Source organism: Dendropsophus ebraccatus, chromosome 10, assembly GCF_027789765.1.
Source record: "Dendropsophus ebraccatus isolate aDenEbr1 chromosome 10, aDenEbr1.pat, whole genome shotgun sequence".
NCBI classification, from domain to species: Eukaryota; Metazoa; Chordata; class Amphibia; order Anura; family Hylidae; genus Dendropsophus; species Dendropsophus ebraccatus.
In genome coordinates, this window is record NC_091463.1 from 56,894,617 (window position 1) to 56,920,026 (window position 25,410).

The window sequence follows — 25,410 nt, forward strand, 5'->3', positions numbered from 1 at the left end:
TGTATTGTACATTAGTTTTCTATGCCCCTTAGCCAAAAGAAGACTATAGATATAGGTTTTCTGAATGTGGATCTTTTCTAGGAAACAACACACATTACTCACTAAAAGGGAATCTGTCACTAGGTTTAACCTGCCTTAAAGGAGAAGTCCGGCCAAAATTTATTTTTTATATGTTATTACTGATGGAAAGGTATACGATTTTCTAATGTACATTAATTATGGAAATGCTCCTATACTGCTATTTCCCTTAATTTAGTGTATCAGGAAGTGTTAGAATTCTCTCAGAAGCAGTGACGTCACGACAAATGGTGTAATTCCTATGGAGTGTCCAGGGGCGCAGGGGCGCACTATATATGGAAGTCAATGGTAGCCCCCTGCTGGACACTCCATTGGAATTACAATGGATGTGTGTATGTAATGTAATGTTATGTACTGTACTTTGCGATTGAATACATTTATGGAATACTTTGGGGAGCAAGTGTCCTTGCTCCCCAAAGTATCCCATAAATGTATTCAATAAATACATTTGCAGGGCACCGAACAGGGAGGGAGAGAAGTGCCATCTACCTCCCCCCTCTCTGCTTGGTGCTGGGCACATATACAAAGTACTACTCCCCCATTATCTGCAGATAATGGGGAGTAGTACCTGTGCTACTATCGCCGCCGCTCATAGAAGTGCCGTTCTTCATGCCCCCTCCTCCTCCGCTCACCCTCCTCCTCCCGGCTTCAAAAACTATGGCCCCGCTGACTCCCCACCACCCCCGCCGCTGACTCCCCGCCGCTCGCGCCGCTGACTCCCCGCCGCTCGCGCCGCTGACTCCCTGCCGCCCGTGCCGCTGACTCCCCGCCGCCCGTGCCGCTCCTCACACTATCCGGCCGGCCGCCGCTCTCTGCTCCTGCAGGCCGGCCGCGTCAGCCCTCACGGCCCCAGCGGCACGGGCGGCGGGGAGTCAGCGGCACAGGCGGCGGGGAGTCAGCGGCACAGGCGGCGGGGAGTCAGCTGCGCGGGCGGCTGGGAGTCAGCTGGGCCATAGTGTTTGAAGCCGAGAGGAGGAGGGGGAGCGGAGGAGGAGGGGGCATGAAGAGCGGCACTTCTGTGAGCGGCGGCGTGGGCGGCGATAGCTAGCACAGGTACTACTCCCCCATTATCTGCAGATAATAGGGGAGTAGTACTTTGTATATGTGCCCAGCACCAAGCAGGGAGGGGGGGAGGTAGATGGCACTTCTCTCCCTCCCTGCTCGGTGCCCTGCAAATGTATTTATTGAATACATTTATGGGATACTTTGGGGAGCAAGGACACTCGCTCCCCAAAGTATTCCATAAATGTATTCAATTGCAAAGTACAGTACACAACATTACATTACATGCACACATCCATTGTAATTCCAATGGAGTGTCCAGCAGGGGCGCACTATATATAGAAGTCAATGGTACTCATTGACTTCTATATAAAGAGCGCCCCCTGCTGGACACTCCATAGGAATTACACCATTCGTCATGACGTCACTGCTTCTGAGAGAATTCTAACACTTCCTGATACACTAAATTTAGGGAAATAGCAGTATATGAGCATTAACCATAATTAATGTACATTAGAAAATTGTATAACTCTCCATAAGTAATAACATATAAAAAATAAATTTTGTCCGGACTTCTCCTTTAAATGAGGGCAGTATAAAATAGTGACAGAAATGCTGAACAGAACGGTATATTACTTCCATCATTCTGTTCAGTCGTTTTCCTTATATGCAGGAGAATAGGATCCTTGCCACACCCCGCCCTCCAGCTGCTGATTGACAGTTGGCTGCCTATACACAGTATGGATAGATAACTGCCAATCAGCAGCTGGTGGGCAGCATTTTCTGCTTCTCATGAATATCCAGGACTACTGGGCTCATGCACATAATGGAGTACATAATGGAGGACTACTGTTATTCAGGAGGATCTCTCTGAATCAGCTGCACAGAACAAGGTAAGTGATACATCATTGTGTTCAGCTTCTCTGTCACTGTTTTAAGCTACCCTGAGATAGGACAGCCTAAACCTACTGACAGAGTCTCTTAAAGCTCCTGTATCTATAGATGAATGCTGATTACAAAATAATTAGCAGACCATTCATTATTTTTCTTTTACTGCAATTATTTCACAAGTTTACAGGAATCATTAATTTTTTTTCTTAAGACATAAAGAACAGCACACCATGATCAACATTGTGTCATTAAGAACCCACAGCCAGGATGTAGTTGTAGCCAGGATACACTCCTGCACAGAGCCCACACATACACACAGAGTACGCACAAAAAAAACAATGAATGGCAATGAATCTTGGCGTCATCCTCAAGTATACAATGCAGTCTTTCCCTCGATCATAAGTGTTAATTGGAGCCTGCAGTGAGTCACATACACAACACATTTTACGTGTAGCTGGGTCAGCAGCCAGCTGGGAAGTGAATGGTAGATAAGAAGTAATTAATTTTTCTAACAGGCTGTTTGCAGCAATGGCACCCACTTTGTCATATCATAGCCCCCTGAATGTCAGATGGCACATACAGAAAACAAAATGTCTCTTTTAAATACAATATTCCATGAGCAAATTATTATTAAGTAGGATTATATAATAAGGTAAAAACACCTACAGAATGAAATAAGTGTAGAGTTCCACCCTATATTCTTACATTTGTGATGACACCCCCAGGCTTGGTGGGAACAGGTTTGGCAAGGTGGGGACAACTCCTCTGTGAGCTCTACCATGATGGAATAGGATATCACACCTTTTTTATGGATTTTGTTAATAAAGAATTGGATTTTAACCCCTTCATGACCAAGGTCATTGGTGCCCAGATGTCTAGATAAAATTAATGCAATGTTCCTCCCCGTCTTCTAAGAGCCATAGCCCTTTTATTTTTTCCACCTACAGGGCTGGTTGGGGTGTCATTTTTTTGCGCCATGATCTCTACTTTTAATTGATATCATATTTGTGTAAGAGAAAAATTTTGATTGTGTTTTATAAATTTATTTTCAAATATAATTGAAAAAATTTGCAGTCCCAATGTTTTCTTTTTCACTTTGCATTTACGCTATTCACTGTGCTGAAAAATATTGTTACATTTTAATAGATCGGAGAATTCAGCACTAATATGTGTTCGGTGGTAATATGTTTATTTTTCTATTTTGTTTTCTATTTTTATAATGGGAAATGGGGTAATATAAATATTTATTGGGCCATTTTTATTAGTACAGTTGCGTAACTACCAGGGGGGGCCCCATAGGGCCCCCGAGGCCTCCCCTCATCAATGACTCAGGGGACTTATATATGCAATGTTCTGATTGCATATACTGATAAATGCTATGCCATACATCTAATGTTCTAATGAATGCTATGTCAGTATTATCAGTGATCTGTACATAGACTCTGCCTGAGAGCAGACTCTAATACAGATCACTGATCCAACAGGATGGAAGTAAGTGCCTTACCCCCGCCGGCTGGTTCAAGTGATTGGGCTGCGGAGGTCCGATCAGTCAGTGACAGGTCCTTGCCCTGTCACTGACTACCTTTAAGGGGGTTAATGACAGGCTGCGGGACCACGGCTGCCTGTCATTCCTGGGTCTGGGGACTGTAATGTAAAGTACTGCTAAAGACAGGATGGAGTACAGTGAAATATCAGCTGAGATTTCAGGTGTGATATTTTTTACTGCTTAAACCTCTAGAATACTCTGCACATTCTGTAATTATCTATAGCATGACTATTTCCTTTTGTACATTCTGCTCAGATTATCACATGTAAAAGGGAGAGATACCAGGCTATACTCTGCATTCATTATGCTGTTCACGTGACAATTAATTTTAAGTACATTGTTAGAAATTCCAATCGTGTATTCACGATTCCTCTGAATACACCATGGAAATCACTGCTTTAGCAGCTAAAGTGAAAACAATAGCACTGAGTGGTAATTAAATTCAGCAGAGCTTCATGATTATCTGTAAAGAGCTGGATTTGTTAGCAAGACATCTGTAATGGAGTCTTCATTCTAGAAAGGAGGTCTTAATCTGTTTAAGTTTAAAAGAGGCGCTGGTGCTAAAAAACAAAGCTTGAATCATAGAAATGCAAACCCTTAATAGCCACACCTTGCAAGTCATAGAAGTAAAAGAAACTGCTGCTATCTTGTTGCCAGATACCACCAAACATCTTCAGAGGTCTTGTTATGGCTAATCAGTGTAGGGACCACCATACTGTTAGGATGCACACACAGGTAAAAATTATAAGTTAAATTATATGTTTGTGATATTATTTTTATTTACCTATCTGTCCCAGTTCTGAAACCACCAAAAATCCATTGTCTTGTGTGTTTATGGGCCGCTTCCTATGTCAGATGTCCACTGTGCTTCCTGATTCAGCAGCTGCTCAGTATTACAATTCCAGGAATGCATCACTTTTCCTCCGCGGTTCCTCAAAGCCCACCTGTCCTGTCTACTACTCATCTACAGCACTCCTGCAAGCTCCTGGCTCTGAACTACTGCAGAACATTGCTCTACAGCAAGAATCAGTCCCTCCCTAAACAGTAAGGGTACAAACACACACGGCGTATACGCAGCAGATCTGCAGCAGATTTGATGGTGCAGATCTGAGGCATACCTCCCAACTTTGGCTGAGAGGAAAGAGGGACATGGACACGCCCCTAACCCAACCCAAAGACACGCCCCTAAACCCTAAGACACGCCCCTAAACCGGTCATAAACGCGCTGTTTTAGCGAGTCGATCACCATTTTCACGCTTCAAAATGGTGATTGACTCGCCGAAACCTCGCGTTTGTGACTGTTTGCTGTGCTGCACTATTTGTTAATGCTTTGCACGTTGATGGAACAAACACTTCTTTTGCAACATAGAAGTTGGAGTGCCGTGAAGTATCCGTATGGTATAGACATCTATCTCTGGTCAAGATTTAATTTGCTGGCACCAACATCATGGCTTGTGCTGCTGACATTTGTTATCTATCTATCTATCTATCTATCTATCTCCTATCTATCTCCTATCTGACTATCTATCTATCTATCTATCTATCTATCTATCTCCTATCTATCTATCTCCTATCTATCTATTATCTTTCTATCTATCTATCTATCTCCTATATATCTCCTATCTATCTCCTATCTATCTATCTATCTATCTATCTATCGATCTATCTATCTCCTATCTATCTATCTCCTATCTATCTATCTATCTATCTATCTATCTATCTATCTATCTATCTCCTATCTATCTATTATCTTTCTATCTATCTATCTATCTCCTATATATCTCCTATCTATCTCCTATCTATCTATCTATCTATCTATTATCTATCTATCTATCTATCTATCTATTAGATAGATAGATAGGAGATAGATGATTGATATATAGATAGATAGAAGATAGATAGATAGATAGATAGATAGGAGATAGATAGATAGATAGATAGATAGATAGATAGATAGATAGATAGATAGGAGATAGATGATAGATAGATAGATAGATGATAGATAGATAGATAGATAGATAGATAGATAGATAGATAGATAGATAGATGTGTACCAGAAAAATAAAAAAGGATACTCACATGGCTGCACACCAGTGGCTTTCTCCCCAATAGTGGCTATTTGTACACCTCACACACAGCTCCCAGCCCCTGCAGCTCATATCTCCAGTCCTGCGGCCTCTGCACTCTCTTCACTCCTGTCTGCCCCTGACATGTGAAGTCATCAGCAGCAGTGGGGAAGATAAGCAGGGGAGAAGATGAATGCAAGTGCCGCTGGGCTGGAGATAAGAGCTTTGGGGGCTGGTAGCTGTGCGGTATGTGAGCTCAGGGCTTTGAAAAGACCCCCCCCCCCAGCACTGCCATGATGAACTCCTTCCATGTAAGCTAGCCTCCCCCCACCATCCCTCCTTTGATTAAAAAAAAGAATAAGCACATACTCACTCTGTGCTTCAGCCGGCTCTAGCTTCTCCTTCTTCTCACCGCTCTGCCGGTGACGTCACTCCTCTGCTCCGCGCGGGAACGCAGGGGATGAGTGAGGCCTCTAGTGACCGGAGGCAGAATGCAGCTTCCGGCCACTAGAGGAAGCTGTGCACAGCCCCGCATCTGGGAGCGCTCATCAGGAGCGCTCGCAATTAAAGGGCCAGGTACGTTTTGGGAAGCGGGACACTTGGGGCCCGTTCCGGGACAGCGGGACATGACCCCGAAATCGGGACTGTCCCGCTAGATTCGGGACGGTTGGGAGGTATGCTGAGGCTGTGTTCAGTTATTTAGATCTAATCTGCTGCGTATCTGCTGCGTATCGCAGCAGTAAATACGCTGCGTATACGGTGTGTGTGTTTGTACCCTAACTCTGCAAAAGGGGCTATACTGACTGCTCGCTCTTCTGCTTGTGGCAAAGTGCAGAACACTGTAAACATTTATTCTTTTGAACTCTTTCCTAAATGTCGCATGTACAGTATTTCCCAAAAGTTCACCCCTCACATTTTTGTAAATATTTTACTATATCTTTTCATGGGACAACACTGAAGATATGATACTCTGATACAAGGTCAGTGTACAGCTTGTCTTACAGTGTAAATCTGGTGTGCCCTCAAAATAACTCAACACACAGCAATTAATGTCTACACCACTGGCACCAAAAGAGAGTAGACCTCGAAGTTAAAATGTGACTCATTAGTGTCTCAGGTGTTAATGGAAAGCAGGTGTGTTAAATTTGGTGTTATCACAAAGACAAGATACCTGTGTATCAGAGGATGATGTGTCTTCTCAGGAGAGAGAGAGGAGCCGGTGAGCTGTAGACAGTACCACACTGAAAATAAAAAGAGCTATAAAAGTTCCTTGATGAATGGGTAAGGCCCATTCATTTCCATGGTCTCATACAGGCATCTGTATGTGTTACGGATGTGTGTTGGGGCTGTGATCAGTGCTAAGTTATAATAAGGCCTGCAGCACAGATGCCCTATCTTAAATGAGGAGTCCATTTCCTTGCAGACAGAATGCCAAAGGCTTCGTGGGCAGGAGTAGAAATGTGTGAATGTGGCAGTTTTTCCAAATTAAAGGGATGCTTAAGGTTAATACATTCCAAAGACATTACAGGCACGTTCTTTTAGGGTGCGTTCACACCTACAGGATCCGCAGCAGATCTGCAGCAGATCCGCAGCAGATTTGATGGTGCAGATTTGATGCTGTGTTCAGTTAATTAAATAAAATCTGCTGCGGATCTGCTGCGGATCCGCAGCAGAAACTCAGCTGCGGATCCAGTAAGTGTGAACGTACCCTAAGTCAGACAAAACAATCATGCTCCATAGAGGATTTCTTAGAAGGAGTCTATCAGATTTAATTTGTGTTTCAAACGTCTGACACTATTAGATAGCTGTTAGGTCAGGGAGACAAATGGCACCTTTCCAGTATCTGCCTGTGCTTCCAGGATGTAGAAAAATGCTTTTATTATATAGTAAGAAGAGTCAAAGAGGCTTTCCTGAGCTCCTGAAATGTAGCAAGCTTGGAGAATTCCATTTCTCTACATCCTGGAAGCACAGGCAGATATAGGAAAGGTACCATGTGTCTCCTTGTCCTAACAGCTATCTAACAGTGTCAGCAGTTTGGAACACAAATTACAGCTGACAGATTCCCTTTAATGGTTAATTAACATTAGTAATACCCTTGACACCACATTACAGAATGCTCTGGCATAAAAACAGTGTTCTAATGGTGTGTGGTGGCTCTTACCAGAGGAGGAAGCATACAACTGATGGGACCTATGGGGAGAGATGGCCCTGTACTAAGATACTTCTTCCACTTGCCAAAATACAGTTTTAGCAGTGGTCTGTAGTCTCCACTAAGATTCACTGCACATGCAAAGCCACCATTGTACTGCTAGTTAACCATTAGTTGTCCACATAATTAATTAATTAATAATAGTTGTCCAAATAATTAAAGTATCAAGTTAGACAAACAGACCTACAACCTACAATAATTCTGCATCACACTTGACTGGCTGCACTTTACCTCATGTTTTTCTCCCCGTACATTATAGATTGTAAGCCCTCGCTGGCAGGGTCCTCTTCCCATGTACCAGTCTGCCATTTGCCTTCATGTAATGTGTTTTGATCTTGTATTGCTCCTGTTTGTTACCCCTATCGCTTGTATAGTGCTCTGGAAATAAGGGCGCTTTATAAATAAATAATAATAATAAAGACATTACTTTTAATATCGGTGTAGCACATCCAGCAGATATCACAACTATGAATGGAGCCCATGCTATAGAGTTTATGTTTTCTTTTACAGTACCTCCTAATAGTGGACCTAATTTATTACAACAGCAATGAAACAAGTGGTCAGTGGTTGAAAGGCATGTTACTGTCAAAAACACCACCAGGCCAATTTGACAGCTAAACCTTGCCAGCTGTATCTGCATAAAATCCCTCTGTACATGCAAATATTCTGTGATCCGCTTACAGAAAATATATCAATGTAAAATCTTTGTCTAAATCTATGAGCATCTAAGTCAACCCTGCAGTTTTTGCTGCATTCAGTGAGAAAGTCGTATGACTAAGGATATTTTGTGCATTTTACTGTTTGCAATCCCTGTAGCTAATTAACTCCACAGGGTAAACTGTTTATAGATAGAAATTGGTGAGAGACTTCTTCTATTCCCTAAGCATACATGTTGGCTGTACCTGTATTAACCTCAGCAAACCTCCTAATCCTCTTTTAAATACCTAACATCACATTGAATATTGTTATGAACCTACACGTTCCATTGCTGATGAGTATATTAATTCAAATAGGGCCTTCATGGATTTCAATACAAAAAGGCAATCCATTAGAATGGACTGAAGTATTAATGCTTCACCTAAACTTGTCAATCAGTCCTGTTATGAAAAATCAGTCCTGTTAAATGACTGCCTGATCTGTTATGAAAGTCCCATTCATAGAGCTAGAACTAGGAATAGGCAGTGTAGGTGCCACCTAGTTTGCTATTATAAAGTTTTGGAGCTCAATGTATGCACTATAAAAACAAGAAAACAATGCTCTGCTTTTAAATGGGATTGTCTGGTCTAAACTACAAAACTCTGCTGCTGCTGCTGCTGGAGGTGCGGGGAAATAACAGTGCAGTATACTTACCTGTTCAGCTCCGTTGCAGCTGCCAGTTACCGGGCCGCCCGCTGTCATCTCTCCAACAACTTCTGGTGATGTGCCGTTCTGACAGTCAATGAGTCAATGTTGAGTGGCCATTTCCTGTCAGAATGGCACATCACCGGAAGTTGCCAAACAAATGACAGCATGAGAGAGCAGAGGACAGCGGGCGGCTTGGAAACCAGCTGCTGCGGTGGAGCTGGACAGGTAAGTATACTGCATGGTTGTTTCCCCGGCAGCCCGGGTAGCAGCTTAGTTTTGTTGTTTAGGCTGAACAACCCCTTTTTTGCAAACTGCAGACCTTTCCAGACAGCTGACCGGCTCAGGCCCTACTTCCAGCACCCCATGGATTCGTTCCTACTTACAGGGGTTGTCTTGATGTGACAAACCTTTTAACAAAACAAACTTACATTGTGTAAGCTTCCTTTTCAAACTTATTTATCACAGCTTATTTGGTAATTAACATCTATTGAGCTCCACTTCCCATTATAGGAAGAAGCTAACGTGCTCCCAAGTGACTTCAAAGCAGGCCTCCTTAATTACTGCATGCTATTCTTCACTATGAACGTTTTCTGGGTGTCATAGTAATCACTATCTTTATCACTATGTTAATGATGTTGAGCTGAAAACCCTAGAGAGGACAGGGTTGCATGTTGAACCATTATGTCCAAGATTATGTATGCTTCTTTTATCCTCCCTTGTGTCACAGTCATGCCAACATGGCTATAAACAAGACTAAACAGCAATAAAAGTCCATATCAAGAGAGGTTTTTTTAGCATCTGCGCATATGATACAGAAAGAATTATGCAACCACCTTGCAAAAATGTTGTTTATTACAGATGGCCCTGAAGGTTTCACAGCGTGAATTAGAACTAAAATATATTTGGTTACAAGAACAAAATCATGTGATTGCAGCAGATAGTCAGCCCTGATAAGATGTTGTCATTCCAGATCCTGGCAATCTGCTACTAAAGGCAGAAACTATACTCCCTTGTGTGCTTGAGATAAAGAGGGGGGAGGGGGTGCTTTATGGTACAGTATGTTGGTAAGTACAATGTGGCTAAAAGATAAGTGCACAGAACCACTCACCTATTGGAGTTGTGTGAAGGTACTGTATAGGCACAACTCTGTACAGCGCATCCAGGAATCAATAAAGAGAAAGTTGTTGCCAACCTGGACCAGGCTTGCGGAAGGGGTCGCTCCAGACAGTGGCACGATTGTGTTCAGTAACAAATAACGCCACCAAACCCGCTCCATGTGAATGATCTAATAGTACTCAAGTGGGGTAAAAAAAAGATAAATTTTTTATTCTAAAAACAGGTACAACACGTTTCGGCTCCTAAAATAACTGTGGAGCTTTCATCAGTTTTTTACCTCATGTCTTATTACCTAGGAATACTTCTAGGACTGCTTGACTTGCCCACCTGTCAATACTAATTATGGACTCTGGACTTAAGTGCTTCCTTCCATATTACTCATGTGTATTGTTATGTCAACCCCCATGTTCTTAATGTTTTATGTTCCCAATTGAACATATGCTTCCCCTTCTTCCCCACCCCCTTTTTACCTTCTGAATCCTACCCTATCCTACCCCTCGTTATGATTGATATTACTTATGGGGGGGGGGAGTCACATTCCTTGATGACTCCCCTTCTCAGGACTAAGAAAACTATATGTTTTTTAAAAATAAAAATATGCCTTTTCATTAGTGGGCAACAATCTTTTTTCAAGAAAAAAAAAAAATCTAAATTACTTCCATAAGTAAAATAGAAAAATGACCATTGAGCAGAGTGCTGCATGAAAGCCATTGTTGATAAAACTATAAAACTTACCTGCACTTAAAATATAATCTGATTTATCCCATACTATAAATGCTACTTTATTGCTGCCATAGGTATAGTGGGTATAGGGCCCACGTTCTGTGAAGAGCCCGGGGCCTTAAATACTATATACTTATACTTAAAGGGAACCAATTAGCACATTTGTGCTGATTAGGCTCTCGGAACTGCTGCACAGACCTTGCAGATGGATCTCCTAGTATGTCGGGGTTCCTGGCTCTGTAGCTTCATGTCCCTGTAAAACACTGTTTAAAGGGGTTATTCAGCACTACAAAAACAGGGCCAGTTTCCCCCTACTGTTGTCTCCAGTTTGGGTGGGGTTTTGAAACTCAGTTGCATTGAAGTAAATGGAGCTTAATTGCAAACCACACCTGAACTGGGGACACCAGTAGGGGGAAAAGTGGCCATGTTTTTGTAGCGCTGGATAACCCCTTTAATCTCACACAAGAGGGAGGGGGCGAGTCGTAAACTAGTCATCTGGGAGGAGTAATTTGCTGCTAGAGGCCTCTTTGCCTGTCAATCACTCCCACAGAGAGGACAGGCAGACAGGCAGAGAGCTGCGATTAGTCACGGCTCTGACACAGATGACTAGTTCAGGCTGTGAAGCCAGGAACCCTCAACATGATACGAGACCCATCTGCAAGGTCTGTGCAGCTGTTCTGGGGGCCTAATCAATACAAATGCGCTGATTGGTTCACTTTATGCTGCGTTTACACGGAACGATTATCGTTCAAATTTGCACGATAACGATCAAATTCGAACAATAATCGTACGTGTAAACACAGCGAACGATCAAACGACGAGTGAGAAATCGTTCATTTTAATCTAACAACATGTTCTTAAATCATCGTTCGTTGTTTGCAAAAAATTCGCAGATCCTTCCCTGTAAACAGTCGTTCACCGATTTAACCTATGTGCGAGATAGACTTAAGCGATCGCAAACCAATTTTTCCGTACAATATATCATTCTGTTTAAACGCTGATTGTTATAAAAAAAAATTGTTACTTCGAAATCGTACGATCGAGCGAATTATCGCTCCGTGTAAACGCAGCATTACTTCACCATTGGTACCAGGGGCGGAACTACCGCTACGGCTGCTACGGGGCCCCGCCGCATCGGGGGCCCGTGGCGAAGGCCCCCGGAGCTCACATAGCCTGCAGCACCCGGCGGCCGAGCAGGCCTCCCGGGTGCTGTAGCTGTTTGAGATGTCCCGGAGGTTCCCGGGCAGCACAGGTGACAGGCTCAGCGTCCGCCAGGGCAAGTACTTCCGGGGCAGAGAGCATCTCTAACAAGCGCTCTTGTGCTGTGCCGGAAGTACAGGCTGGGGGCGGACGCTGAGCTCACTGGTACCTGTGCTGCCCGGAATAGGACGGGAGGTGCGAGATTGCCGTCCCGGCAGCACGGTTACCAGTGAGCTCAGCGTCCGCCCCCAGCCTGTACTTCCGGCATGGCACAGGAGCGCTTGTTAGAGATGCTCCCTGCCCCGGAAGTACTTGCCCTGGCGGACACTGAGCCACGCTGATCCCGTCACCTGTGCCCGGGAGAAGACAGCCGACGGTGGAGTTAGGTGAGTTGTTTTTTTTTTTTTTTATCTGTTTTGCAAAGGGGGATATTCAGGGGGCATCTATGGGGGATATACAGGGGGCCATCTATGGGGATATACAAGGGGGGCATCTATTGGGGATAATACAGGGGGCATCTATGGGGATATACAGGGGGCCATCTATGGGGGATATACAAGGGGGGCATCTATTGGGGATAATACAGGGGGGCATCTATTGGGGATAATACAGGGGGGGCATCTATGGGGGATAATACAGGGGGGCATCTATGGGGGATATACAGGGGGCCATCTATGGGGGATAATACAGGGGGAGCATCTATGGGGGATATACAGGGGGGCCATGGACCAAGGGGGATGGAAAACACACGGGGGTAATTTATAAGGGGCCGACACAGGTGGCATCAGTAAGGGGGAATATACATAGGGGCATATACTATAAGGGGGTCACGTAGTGTCAGGACTATCCACTAAACGAGGGTGTAAAGGGGCCAATACAGATGTGCAGTTTGTAGAGAGATGAGGATGGGGCCAGAGTGAGGAGACTAATATGTCTATCTGGCAGATTCTGTGGATTCGTGGCTCGGAGAAGTTCTCATAATGACCCAGGACGGATGGAGAAGAAAATGAAAAGGAAACAACTCCAATCAGAGAAGACGCCCCCTGTGAGTCACTTAATATAACTGCACTATAATTTATATGGTGTACAAAACCTGTGTAGAGCTGAGTGTGTTGATGGCGTAGTGGTCGTTTGATTGAGGGGGGGCCCCAATCAAAAGTTTGCTATGGGGCCCAGCCATTTCTAGTTACGCCCCTGATTGGTACTATTTCTCACCACTAGATGAATTCCTTTAAGTGGTAGTTCTTAAAATGGGGTCACTTTAGGGTCTTATTATTATTATTATTATATTCTTGGGTAAACCCAAACCAACCCTTCCATTATTAGGCCATGTTCACACAAACTATCTCTTGCATAAATCACGGCCGTTGCAGCAACGGCCATGATTTATGCAAAAGATTCAGTATGTTGTATATGAATGAATGGAATCCTAGCCGGAGGGTATACTCATAGTCTACGCTCCAGCCAGGATTCCATCTAGCAGCACCGCTATTCATTGAATGGTGAATTGGGATGCCGGCGCACACAGAAATAAAGATCATCTGCAGTACCGGCTGTGATGATCTTCATTGACATTGGCCGTCCTGCGACACGGCTGGGTCACAGAACAGCCGGTGTCATACGATGTGTGAACCCAGGCCTTAGGCTGCAGTGTGTCCATACAAATCACATCAACATGTATTACATTTCCATACCAAGGAGAATCCCAACAACAAATGATGGGGTGTGTCTATGACAGTGACAGTGTAAGCTGTGCAGTACCTATTATGTATTAAAATAGTATATCTGTATAGAAAATTTATATTTTACATTTTGCCCAAAATGCACCCCCCCCCCAAAAAAAAAAGAAAAAGAAATCAGATGCTTTTAATATCATTAACCTTAATATGGTTGATACTATACTAAACTAAAACACATACAGCACATTCAAAATATTTATATTTTATAGCATAAAATCCCTGTAGAAAATTGCACAGACGTTATAATCTTCCTTTATTGTATTAGCGAAGGCACTGATGAAAATACGGTGTGTATACAGCTTGTAGTAATGAATAATGCATGAAATCCTACTGCTAACTGGCAGGTGTGAGTCTTCCAAGAATGCATTGCTGCTGGTTAGTAAATAGATGGCTCTAGGGAGAGACATTACTTGTGCACAGAATTAATGAAACGACAAATCAGTGTCATAAATATATTGTTAATGTGCTATGTGCAGACAGCGCATGACAGCTCTACACATCATGATTAGTCTGAAATGAAGTACTGACCAGTCAAATCACTTTAATAAGCCATTTTCATAGACCACATAATCTCTTCCCGATAAGGGAATGAAATGAGACCATTCAGATATGGGTTAATCTCACAGGTCATCATGGTTGTAATGAATCTTGGGAATCCATTCTCTTCACCTAGAAGGAAACATCATTTGCATCTGTCTAATAATTTAAAATATAAAAGGAACCTGATCCTTCATTCTTGACCTTTAATTTGTTGTTGTTCTGCAATTTTAATAGGCAATTAGCCTTCTTACCAATTGAATTGTATTGAGAAAACAAAAAACAAAAAAACAATGGCTTCCAGAAGCAAAAGGCTGTCTGCAGGATTGGAGCATTTCCACATGATAGGCCGTATTTCACTTACCTGTTACTGGCTTTCTAACAATCTTCCCATCAACATCTTAAAGGGTTTATCCAGCAAAAATATTTTTCTTTCAATTCAATTGGTGTCAAAAAGTTATATAGATTTGTAATTTACTTCTATTTAAAAATCTCAGCAGCACTTACCAGCTGCTGTATGTCCTGCAGAAAGTGGTGTTTTCTTTTCAGTCTGCCACAGTGCTCTCTGCTGCCACCTCTGTCACCTCTCCGAGACAGGAACTATCAAGCTCAGAAGCATACTCCCATAGAAAACCCCTGTGCTTCGAACAGTTCCTGTCTGGGACAGAGAGCAGAGCAGAGAGCACTGTATCTGACTGAAAAGAAAACACCACTTCCCGCAGGACATACAGCAGCTGATAAGTATGGGAAGACTTTAGATTTTTAAATAGAAGTAATAGAAGTAAATTACAAATCTATATAACCTTCTGACACCAGCTGATTTAAAAGAAAAAGATTTTCGCTGGAGTACCACTTTAAAGAGACTGTACCACCAGGCCCAGGCTGAAGCACTGGAGGTGGGCCGACCCACCCCCAGTGGGAAGAAACCCCAGCCCCTCCATGTCGTGACTCCATTAGAATCAATGGAACTCTATCATAGAAAGGCTAGGCTTTCCTCCCTCTAAGGGTGGGTCGGCCCGCCTCCAAAATGTATAAAGAATAAATGCTGATTAACCCCTCTGTCTAACTGCCTAGATGCCATGGACACTACTGTCCACAGCATCTAGGAGTTATATGGCCAGGTTCTGAGTTATCTGTGATCCCAGTTCATGATTCAGATCACAATTGTAACTAACAGCTGCATTCTAACATATAGCATGGTCTGATCTCCTAAGACTGCTCCATATATCCCCTGGGTCTATTTGCCATACATGTATGGTGGTTGTCTCAAAAGGCATTTTATATAAATAAAGTCTTATAGCACTTCTTGGCGTAGCCTGTGATGTGATACCACCATACTGCTTAATACAGCTAGCTTGATCCCTGTCATTTGTGTATAGTACTATATACAGTCAGGTTGCATTTCATTAGTTTACTTTTAGCTCCATCTAGTGTTCTTTTATAAAATTGCATAGCTTAAAATATATCAATAGCCACTTTATTTGTACAGTACAGGTAGGACACAACCTCAATGATTCTTATAACTAAAGTCCAGTTTCACACACACACCGCATCTGCAGCGAATTTCACGCTGCGAATTTGCTGCGAAATACACAGCGAATCCCTTGCCTGTCATTGTTAATGTTATTACATTATATATGTAAGTGACCACCCCCTTAACACCCCGCCTGCTAGTACATACATTACCTGCTCCATGCTCCGGCTTGCTTCGGGGGCTCCCAGTGTCTGGACGTCCCACTCAGCCAATCAGTGGCTGCGGCGGGGCAAGCTGCAGCAAGCCGGATCGCGGAGCCCCTGAGGCAAGCTGGATCGCGGAGCAGGTAATGTATGCTCTGGCCCGCAGGAGTTAAGGAGGCTGTCACTTACATACTCACAGCGGGATGTCAATCCCCCTGCGAGTATGTTATTACATTAAAAATGACATGCAAGGGACCTGCAGCAGATTTTGCTTTGAATTCGCATTGTGAAATCCACTGCGGATCCGTTGCGAGTGAAACTAGATTATTTTTTGTCTGACTTTGTATACTGAGTACCTGAGTTACACCAAGATTTTTGTTTCATATGTCAGACATATCAAAGATCTTTTATTTTCTTCAGAAGAATAGGAATGCACCTAAAAGGGAAATAAAAAAAAACAGAAAGGGGGGTGCGAGAACTTAACAAAGTAGAGCTACCAGTACTTGTGTCTCTGTAGCACCGCTTTCAGGTCCCACAGATGGCAGTCGGCTGGAATCCTGGCTCTTCCATATGCCGAGTACATGTCATTGTAGCTGGAAGAGCTGCAGGAGGTCGTCGGCTCTCAGCTGGACCCAGAAATGGCGCTACAGGGCATGAGGGCAGATAAGTATCCTTTGCTTATTCTGTTCCAGCAGCACTTCTGCTTTTGTCATAGGACTTCTCCTTTAATGAACTCCCATGGACTCTCTATGGGGAATGTATATTGGCCAGATGTTAGGTGAAGGTCACAAGAAAATAATAATGCTATATACCTAAAATGCTGTGGCAATATTCCCAACTTTAATATTTTTGGAGTCAGTTACAGTATTTCAAGAAAGCAGTATACTCTAGGTCATGGATCTTCAAACTGCGGCTCTCCAGCTGTTGCAAATTCACAATTCCTATAATGCCCGGACAGCTAAAGCTTTGGATTTGACTGCCCAGGCATGATGGGAAATGTAGTTTTGCAACAGCTGGAGGGCCGGAGTTTGGAGACCTATGCTCTAGGTGTTGTACCTTTTCATCCTGTTACCAGCGTTTTTCCCTGTACACCTCCAAAGTCTCCTGCTTACTGAAGTGGTTTGGGCCTTGTATTTTCTTGTGTCATTTCTTTATTATCTTGAGACATATAATTTTTTTAAGCAAGAAATTGCAAGCAAAAAATGCAAAAACTGAAAAAAATATGTATTTTAGATATCACAATATGTCCAGCAGGGACATCACAATAGGTACAGCTGTAACAGCTCTAGAACCTCTGTCTTGAGGGACTTCAGACTTGTGATCACACTGTCTGTACTGCCTGTTTATTCTGTCAGTTTGTTTGATTTTGAGAGAAGAGAGGATTAACAAGGTGAATGCCTTGTTTTTCAACATCCTGTGCTGGACAGTGACAATCACATTGATCGACATTCCTAGCAACTCGCTGAACTGAAACACCACCACCAGCAACCTGCAAAGTCACAACTTCACCACCACCAGCAAACTGAAGAGTCCAAACATCACCATTAGAGACCTGATAAGCTGGAACATCACAGTGACCTGAACAGCTGGATTACAACCACCAGCAACCTGCAGGGCCGGGCTACCACTGTCATAGTCCTTATCATAAGGATCAGAACTTTTAGTAGTCCACTTGGCTGGATCTTCACCATGAGCAACCTGCTAAACTTTATGATCACTAACACCAACCTGCTGAACTGGGTAATAGCTCCTATTGCTTACCACTGCCAGTCATCTGTTGTCCTGGATTTCCTCCACCAGTGATTTGATCACTTGGATGACCAGCAGCTTCCTGCAGAACTGGATGACCACAACTAGTGAGGTGGTAAGCTGGATCACCACCACTAGTACAAGAGAGCTTCTGAGCTACTGTGCATCTCCACCACCACCACCAATGATATGCTGAACTGGATTGGCACAATCAGCCACTCACCTGAATCAGCTGCTGAGCTGGGTTACCAACTATTGCAGGAACTTTTCTGTATCAGGGCCCCAAACAGCATTTTACCCCCATAATAGTTCTCCAGACAGCAGTTGGATCGCCATGTAATACCTCTTACTGTAGATAGTCCCCAGCCATTGCCCTCATTTAGTACCCTACACAGTGGATGGGCCCCCTTTCTCTGAACAATGCCCCAACTGAGCAATTAAAAATTGAGCAGCTAGGAGGTCTACGCCACAGAGGCTCGCTTCCATGGATCCAAGAGGAGGAACCAGAAAGAGACAGCGTCAGGGGCCTTTATCTCCACGCCCCTTACATATGACCAGCCAGGCTTCCTACATTGCCGTCTTCCTGCTGCCAGGGTATTCCAGGATTGCCCTCCCCAAGTCCGTCGATTGGGCCTAATCACTGCTCATTGCCACGGACGGCTCTAGAGAGGATTCAGCAACATTGTTTACACGCAGGGCTTCTCCATGGCTGTGGGATTCTCCAGAGTGGAGGGTAGAGGAAGAGGAAGAATGGAACAGAGCATCCTACATCATGACACTACAGCTCTCCTGCCTTTGAGGGGACCAAAGGGACAAGGGGAGGACAGAGAAGTTTGGAGTAGACAAAAGGGGCCTAGAGGGGTCAGAGGAGCATGGAAAAGGATAGATGGGTTTGGAGTGGACAGAGGGGCCTGTTGGGGGATAAAGAGGTCTAAAGAGAACAGATAGGTCTGGAGAAGGAGAGAGGAGTTTAAAAGGAACAGGAAGGCCTAGAGGAAGACAAAGGGGCCTTTGTCTTCCCGGCGTCTGCATGTCCCGCTGAGCCAATCAGTGGCTGCAGCGGGGCAGCGCACTGATTGGCTGAGCGGGACGCGCAGAGGCCGGGAACCTCTGAAGCAAGACGAAGCATGGAGCAGGTACAGCATGCTACGGTCAGCGGGGGTCGACTTACATACTTGCAGCAGGATGTTATTCCCACTGCGAGTATGTATTCTCATAGAAAATAACGGGCAATGGATTTTGCTGCGGATTCGCTAGGTGTGAAGCTACCCTAAGGAGTTACAGTTAGATTAGTTAGAGGAAAGCAGTAACAGGGTTAATGCACTAAACCAAACATAGCGATAAGGAGATAGGGGGTAAAACTGCTGATGTTTATTCCTTCTCCCCTCAGAGAGAGAACAGCTAGTGCTCTAGTGCTTTAAAATTACCCCCCTCATGTGCAAGCAAGGTTTCAAGCAGAGGATTTTTTATAAACTCATCGGAATACGGCCGATAATCATTCCGTGGAATAGGACCTTAAACAGGACCCTAATTTTAAAAATAAAACTGGACGTATTTTGCAAAAGTAGGACAGCACTACAGACGTGTCAATGTAGCCTTCGGGTACAAACAAACACACCGTATACGCAGCGTATTTACTGCTGCGATACGCAGCAAATACGCAGCAGATTAGATCTAAATAGCTAAACACAGCATCAAATCTGCACCATCAAATCTGCTGCGTATCTGCTGCATATACGGTGTGTGTGTTTGTACCCTTAAATGAAGCTGAACTGTAATACCAAACACAACCTAAAGACGAGGGGGGGTGCTGTTTTTTTTGTTTGTTTTTTTAAGTTTTTTTTTAGAACCCTGTAACGTGTGGGCTTTGCAATGTGGTTTATATTGTAAAGCACATATTCATATATTTGATAAGGACTGGTGCAAAATCATCTTTTAACAGCTGCTGTTTGGAAACCCATTATATTAAGAATGTAGCCTTTTTTTTTTCAAAGTCTTTATTTTACTGCCGCAATGTGGGACCACAGTCTCATTCCTTAGGTTTTTGGACATACATGAATATTTGTGAGGTTCATTGATGTGTGATTCCTGCATGACTGGCTTGTGTGTAGTCAGCCACAGGTGGTAGATTGAACACGCTCCACTTCTACTCTCACATCTGTAGTCAAGTAGCTCTTAATGGTGGCTCTGTGCAGCCTCTCCTGTGTGAGCATGTGCTATGTAAGGAAAAGGACTTCACTGAATCCTGGTATGATTAAGAACTCTACCTCCTGCTGTAACAAATACAAAGTATCATAGAGTAAACCAGTTCTTGTCCTTCAACCTAGGAATGACCCCCACAAAGCAAAAGCACCAGTCACCATGACAAATGTGTTTATATCTCTGCTCTTGTTCATGCTACCTCCTGATATATTTTTGACAACATCATTTTCAGTTAGGCTATGTTCACACACTGGGTTCATGCTGCATTAACCAGGGTTCAGCAGGATCTGTTTTCAAAAGGAAACGCGGTTTTCTCTGGATGGATGTCATTTAATGCAAAATAACCGCCGTTATTATAAGAAAACGGCAGTAAACGTATGCATTCAATCGACAGCAAAAACACAGTGTGAACTTAGCCATTAACAGAAAGGATGAGCATTTACAGTAATAGCGAAGAGCTTTGCCAGTCTCAGTGGTCGGTTTGTCAGGCTGCTGCCTTTGAACTCTGTGCCGCTCCACTCTGGGTGTTGGAAAAAGGATGGAGGCCAAAATAACACACTTTTGTCCTCCATCAGGTAAATGGGGGTCTATCCTGTTGAAGGGTGCCTTCACACGTACCGTATCACTGCATTTTTTTACATGCGCGTTTTGATTTTCACATGATTTTCATGTGAAAATCAAAACTCGCATGTAAAAATCGCACCAAAAACGCAGCGATACGGTACGTGTGAAGCTACTCGAACACTGGTTAATGCAGCATGAAACCAAACCTTTGGAGACATTTACCAAGACTGTACTGTGTACTCGTACCCTGTGCAGGAATTGTGAAATATACACCTGCTTGGGATAATAATTTAAAATCATGATAAATCTGGCGTGAGAGAAGACCATGCCTCAGCCCCGCCTTGCCGTGCCCTCCCTGCCCATCAGACAAACGGGGAATGCGGCTAGCGTACGCCACGGTAAAGGAGCGAATCTGCCATTTATGCGTAGTGTTTGCCAGGGATGCAACTTGAGAAATCTCCCCCCAAGTTTCACTCCTGTTAGGCCAGGTTGACTCTGCATTAGGGTATGTTCACACCTCGTTTTCGGTCCCACGTCGGGCTGCGCTTTAGGAATCAGCGAAAAAAGGATGCGGACGTGCAGCCCGACGGCCACATGACGGCCACATTGACTTAAATGAGCAGGACGGAGTCATTATGTGACTGTGTTCTGCTCATTTGTGGGACGTACATGGCTTTTGTGCAGGACTCAAAAACGTAGTCGACCACGCAGAACACAGTCACATAATGACTCCGTCCTGCTCATTTAAGTCAATGTGGCCATCATGTGGCCGTCGGCCGCACGTTGGGTTGCCCGTCTGCATCCTTTTTTCACTGATTCTTGACGTGCAGCCCAATGTGGGACTGAAAACGAGGTGTGAACATACCCTTAGAGGCTCCGCTCACAGAGTCCATTTTAAATAACCAGAGAAAAAAATGCTTCCTGCTGTATTTTTTTTTTGTCCATTCATACATACAGGATATGCTGTGATCAGTCATTTAGATCCTGCAGGTGTGAATGGACATGTGGGCTATGTTCACCACCAGTATTTTTGCTCAGTATTTTGCAACCAAAACCAGGAGTTCATTGAAAACACAAAATGGCTATGTTCACATACTGTTAAAATTTAGAAACTGGACGTTATTTAACAGCAAATAACGGCCATTGTTTTAAAATAACGGTAATGGTTTGCCATTAAAGGACGGCCATCCATTCAATTTCAACAGTGTGTGAACATAGCCTTTCTCTGTTCTTAAACCACTCCTGGTTTCGGTTGCACTGTGTGGGAACCTAGCCTTGGACTACTTTTTTTTTTTTGCCATAACTGCTGCAAAGTTGAGTTGTGATTCTGCAATAAGCAGTATTTTGTCTTGGCTTTGCAGTTCTGTGGTTTTCACAGCAGAGAATGAATATTCCCTAAATGATGTAATAGAATATTGCTGGGGGGCTATATATGTGTTGGCTATTTATGGCAGTTTTTCTTCCAGTTTTTGGCTAGAAAGACATTGCAACAAAAACCTGTGATAAAGTCTTCCACCATACTGTTATGCAGGCTATTGGACTGGCCCATGGCATTTATTCAGAGAAGTTCTAGAAAACTCTGAAGCCCTTCTATCCACTGTGGTTGTAAACGCCTGTAGGGGGCAGTGTCACAGAGCCTCACATAACATTAGGTAGTCGGGGTTATTGCATTGTGTCTAGGGGTTAATATTTCCCCCCCGCTTGTCTTCACACTCCTCCCCTCCAGCTTTAAGGCCAGACGAGCTGCGCGGTTCCGGTTTGACACTCGCCGGACTAACACATTGTAGCGTGTAGGTTGCGGCTCCTGCCTGAGGAGCGGGCGGAGTGGCCGGAGGAGCGGGCGGACTGGCCGGAGAAGCAGGCGGACGGGCTCCGCAGCCTGAGGGGACTGAGCGCACAGAGGAGCGGGCACAGCTGGCACCATGCACAAGGGCTGGAAGAAGTACTTCGGCCAGAAGTCTCTCAATGAGGTGACCATGGACGAGTATCTGGGGAGCCTGGGGCTGTACAGGAAACTCACAGCCAAGGACGCGTCCTGCCTCTTCAGAGCCGTCTCCGAGCAGGTACTGGGGGCGGGCACAGTGTGTACACTCTCCTATCGCGTGCGGCATGTGAGGGAAGTGCGGCTCCTCATACAGTAGACAGTACCCGTCTAGGTCTCATATGTTTTTATAAATGGAGATTGTTATAAATCCCTAATGTACGATAATGGACACAAGCTGACCTTACACCTGTTAGTTTTGTCCATAAATGTGACTGGAGCCCACAGTGTTGGGTGGAGGGAGCTTTCATGGTGGCATAGCTTTGGATTCCATCAACTTTAATAACTTTGAAGATAGTCCATTTTCTTTTTTAGTTTTTATTCCCCTCACTTTCCTCTTTTTTTACCTAATGGGGCTAATGTAATAAGGAATTGGGGAAAAAATATATATATAATCTGGAAAATTGATCAAATGGATGCACACAAATGCATGTTTTTCCACATTATTTTTTTAATCTGATTGCAAAAACGTAGTGGTAACCTAGCCTCACCTTTATTTTATGGGTCAGTATTAGAGAGACCCATTTTTATGTTTTACTATTAGAAAATTAATAACAGAAAAATAGTTTTCCCTTGCCATATTGTTACCCCTGTAACTTTTTGTATTTTTCTGTCTACAGATATATATATGTGTATAGCACCACCGGTAGCAGTTTGGGGTAGAATACACATTATCACTTTTATGTTCCATGTATTTCATGTGACTACACAACGCCAATTCTCACTGAGGGCTTGTGCCCACTTCGGGAAAATCAACGGAAAACCCATTATGGAATCCACCGCTCGTGGGCAGGCGTGTCTCCGCCCGTGTCATAGACTCCATTCTATGCACGGGTTGGTTCCGTATTCTGTCCAAAGAATGAACATGTTCTTTGGAGGGACTACGAAACCCGCTCCTGCATAGAATAGAGTCTATGATACGGATGGAGTCGCGCCCGCCCGCCGCAGTCCGAACGGATTTTCTGTCACATTTTCTCAGTGTGTACATACCCTTAGGTGTTGCTATAGGACATCATTGCGATTGCTTGTATTGTAGATTGCAATATTAATGCGGTGCAATGTACCGTTAATTGATTTACTGACTAATTTTCTATTACAGAGTGACACTGGGTGCCCAGTCATAGCCGTGATGGAGGCTTTCAGAAAGCCCCTGGCTGCCATAACAGTCATCCTATGATGATAGAAACTGGACCCAGCATTTGTATAGATGCTGTGGTCACTATTGACTCGAGGAGGATTACTGACACTTATGTCATTGGGGGTTAAATGGTTTAAGGGGTTATCCAGCGCTACAAAAACATGGCCACTTTCCCCCTACTGTTGTCTCCAGATTGGGTGGGGTTTTGAAACTTGGTTCCATTGAAGTAAATGGAGCTTATTTGCAAACCGCATCTGAACCGGAGACATCAGTAGGGGGAAAAGTGGCCATGTTTTTGTAGCGCTTGATAACCCCTTTTAGGAAATGTTGCCTAATTGTTATTCATTGGCAACCTGCTCTGATTACATTCTTTATAACAAGTCCTGATGTAGACTTGCTGCAGATTAGATTTCCTGATTTCACACAAGAAATTTACAGCATTTAAAGTGATTTTACCACCATAGACATTTGCATCTACCATCAACACCCTAGGGAAGATAAGTATCTGATCTCAGTTGGTCCATCAACACCCTAGGGAAGATAAGTATCTGATCTCAGTTGGTCCAACCCTGGCTACTCCAGTGATATATATATATATATATTTATTGCTGCCCTTGTATAAAACATAATAAAACATCTTTGGGGACATTTATTAAGAACAGGGTACTTGTATGTTGGTCTTAAATAAACATCCGCCCCAATTCTCCATCCAGGTTTACGGAGAGGTGCACGCCTCTTAGTAATGCATCTGTATGTCTGCCTTGGGCATAAATCCACATCTGCTTTGGAGCAAGTGTAGGTTTCTGCATAGTTATCCTTGTTTGTAGGCATAATTCATAAGTTAGGCGTGGGAGGAGGCCACTGACCGTTGCAACTTCCGAGATAGACTTGGGCCATCTCAGCAGTACCAGCCTGCTTAGCCAATTATCGACTGAGAAGGGACAGCGCCAAGCCAGTGACTGGCTGAGCGTGTGGTTTTCTATACTTTACAAAGACCCCAGTGGGGGTTGAAACCTTGTGTTCTTTGAAAGCTGTACTTTCAATAAATATTGAAATTTATCATTGGATGCTGTTGAACCTCCTTCCCTATAGCTGAGCGTACAGTCACTGCCAAGATGGTTTTGTCTCGGACATTGTGACAGCATTTTTTATTCTGTCTGGTAAAATTTCCAATGAGCATGCCACAAAATCTGCATGCAACAAACCCGTGGATGTGTAGCGGGATAAATATTCTGCCACATGTGGAACAGACCTTAGGCCTTTTCATGTGGAACCAATACAGAAAAGCTGCAGATTATACTTTTGCCAGGACCACTTTTTCAGCTATGCCCAGGGATGGGGTGGGTGAAAACAATAACATCAATTTATCTCCAGTTCCATTGCTGTGTGAACATGGCCTAGATGTTCTGCAATAATTTGGGACGGTGAATGGGCAGGGTGTAGGACTGTAAACAGATGAGGGAAGGCAATGCATTCTGGAACCTGTAGTACTGAGAAACTGCTCAACCAGGAAGTACAGCAACTAAGTGTAAAACTAAGACCCCCCGAACAAATAGATTTTTGGTAGTTCAAGAACTGGGTCAGACAA

The 25,410-nt window shown here is 43.8% G+C and overlaps 1 protein-coding gene and 1 long non-coding RNA gene across 2 annotated transcripts in view; one reads left to right on the forward strand and one right to left on the reverse strand.

The window, feature by feature from the left end:
• Positions 1 to 25,410, reverse strand: part of LOC138765646 (uncharacterized) — a 680,565-nt gene that overhangs the window by 165,076 nt on the left and 490,079 nt on the right. The window lies entirely within an intron of this gene.
• The window catches only part of LOC138802538 (UDP-N-acetylglucosamine transferase subunit ALG13-like), a 51,187-nt gene continuing 48,198 nt past the window's right edge, over positions 22,422 to 25,410 (forward strand). Inside the window, exon 1 of the mRNA XM_069985955.1 lies at positions 22,422 to 22,706. Coding sequence (XP_069842056.1) covers positions 22,566 to 22,706 — 141 coding nt within the window. The 5' untranslated portion in view covers positions 22,422 to 22,565. The remainder of the gene's footprint in view (positions 22,707 to 25,410) is intronic.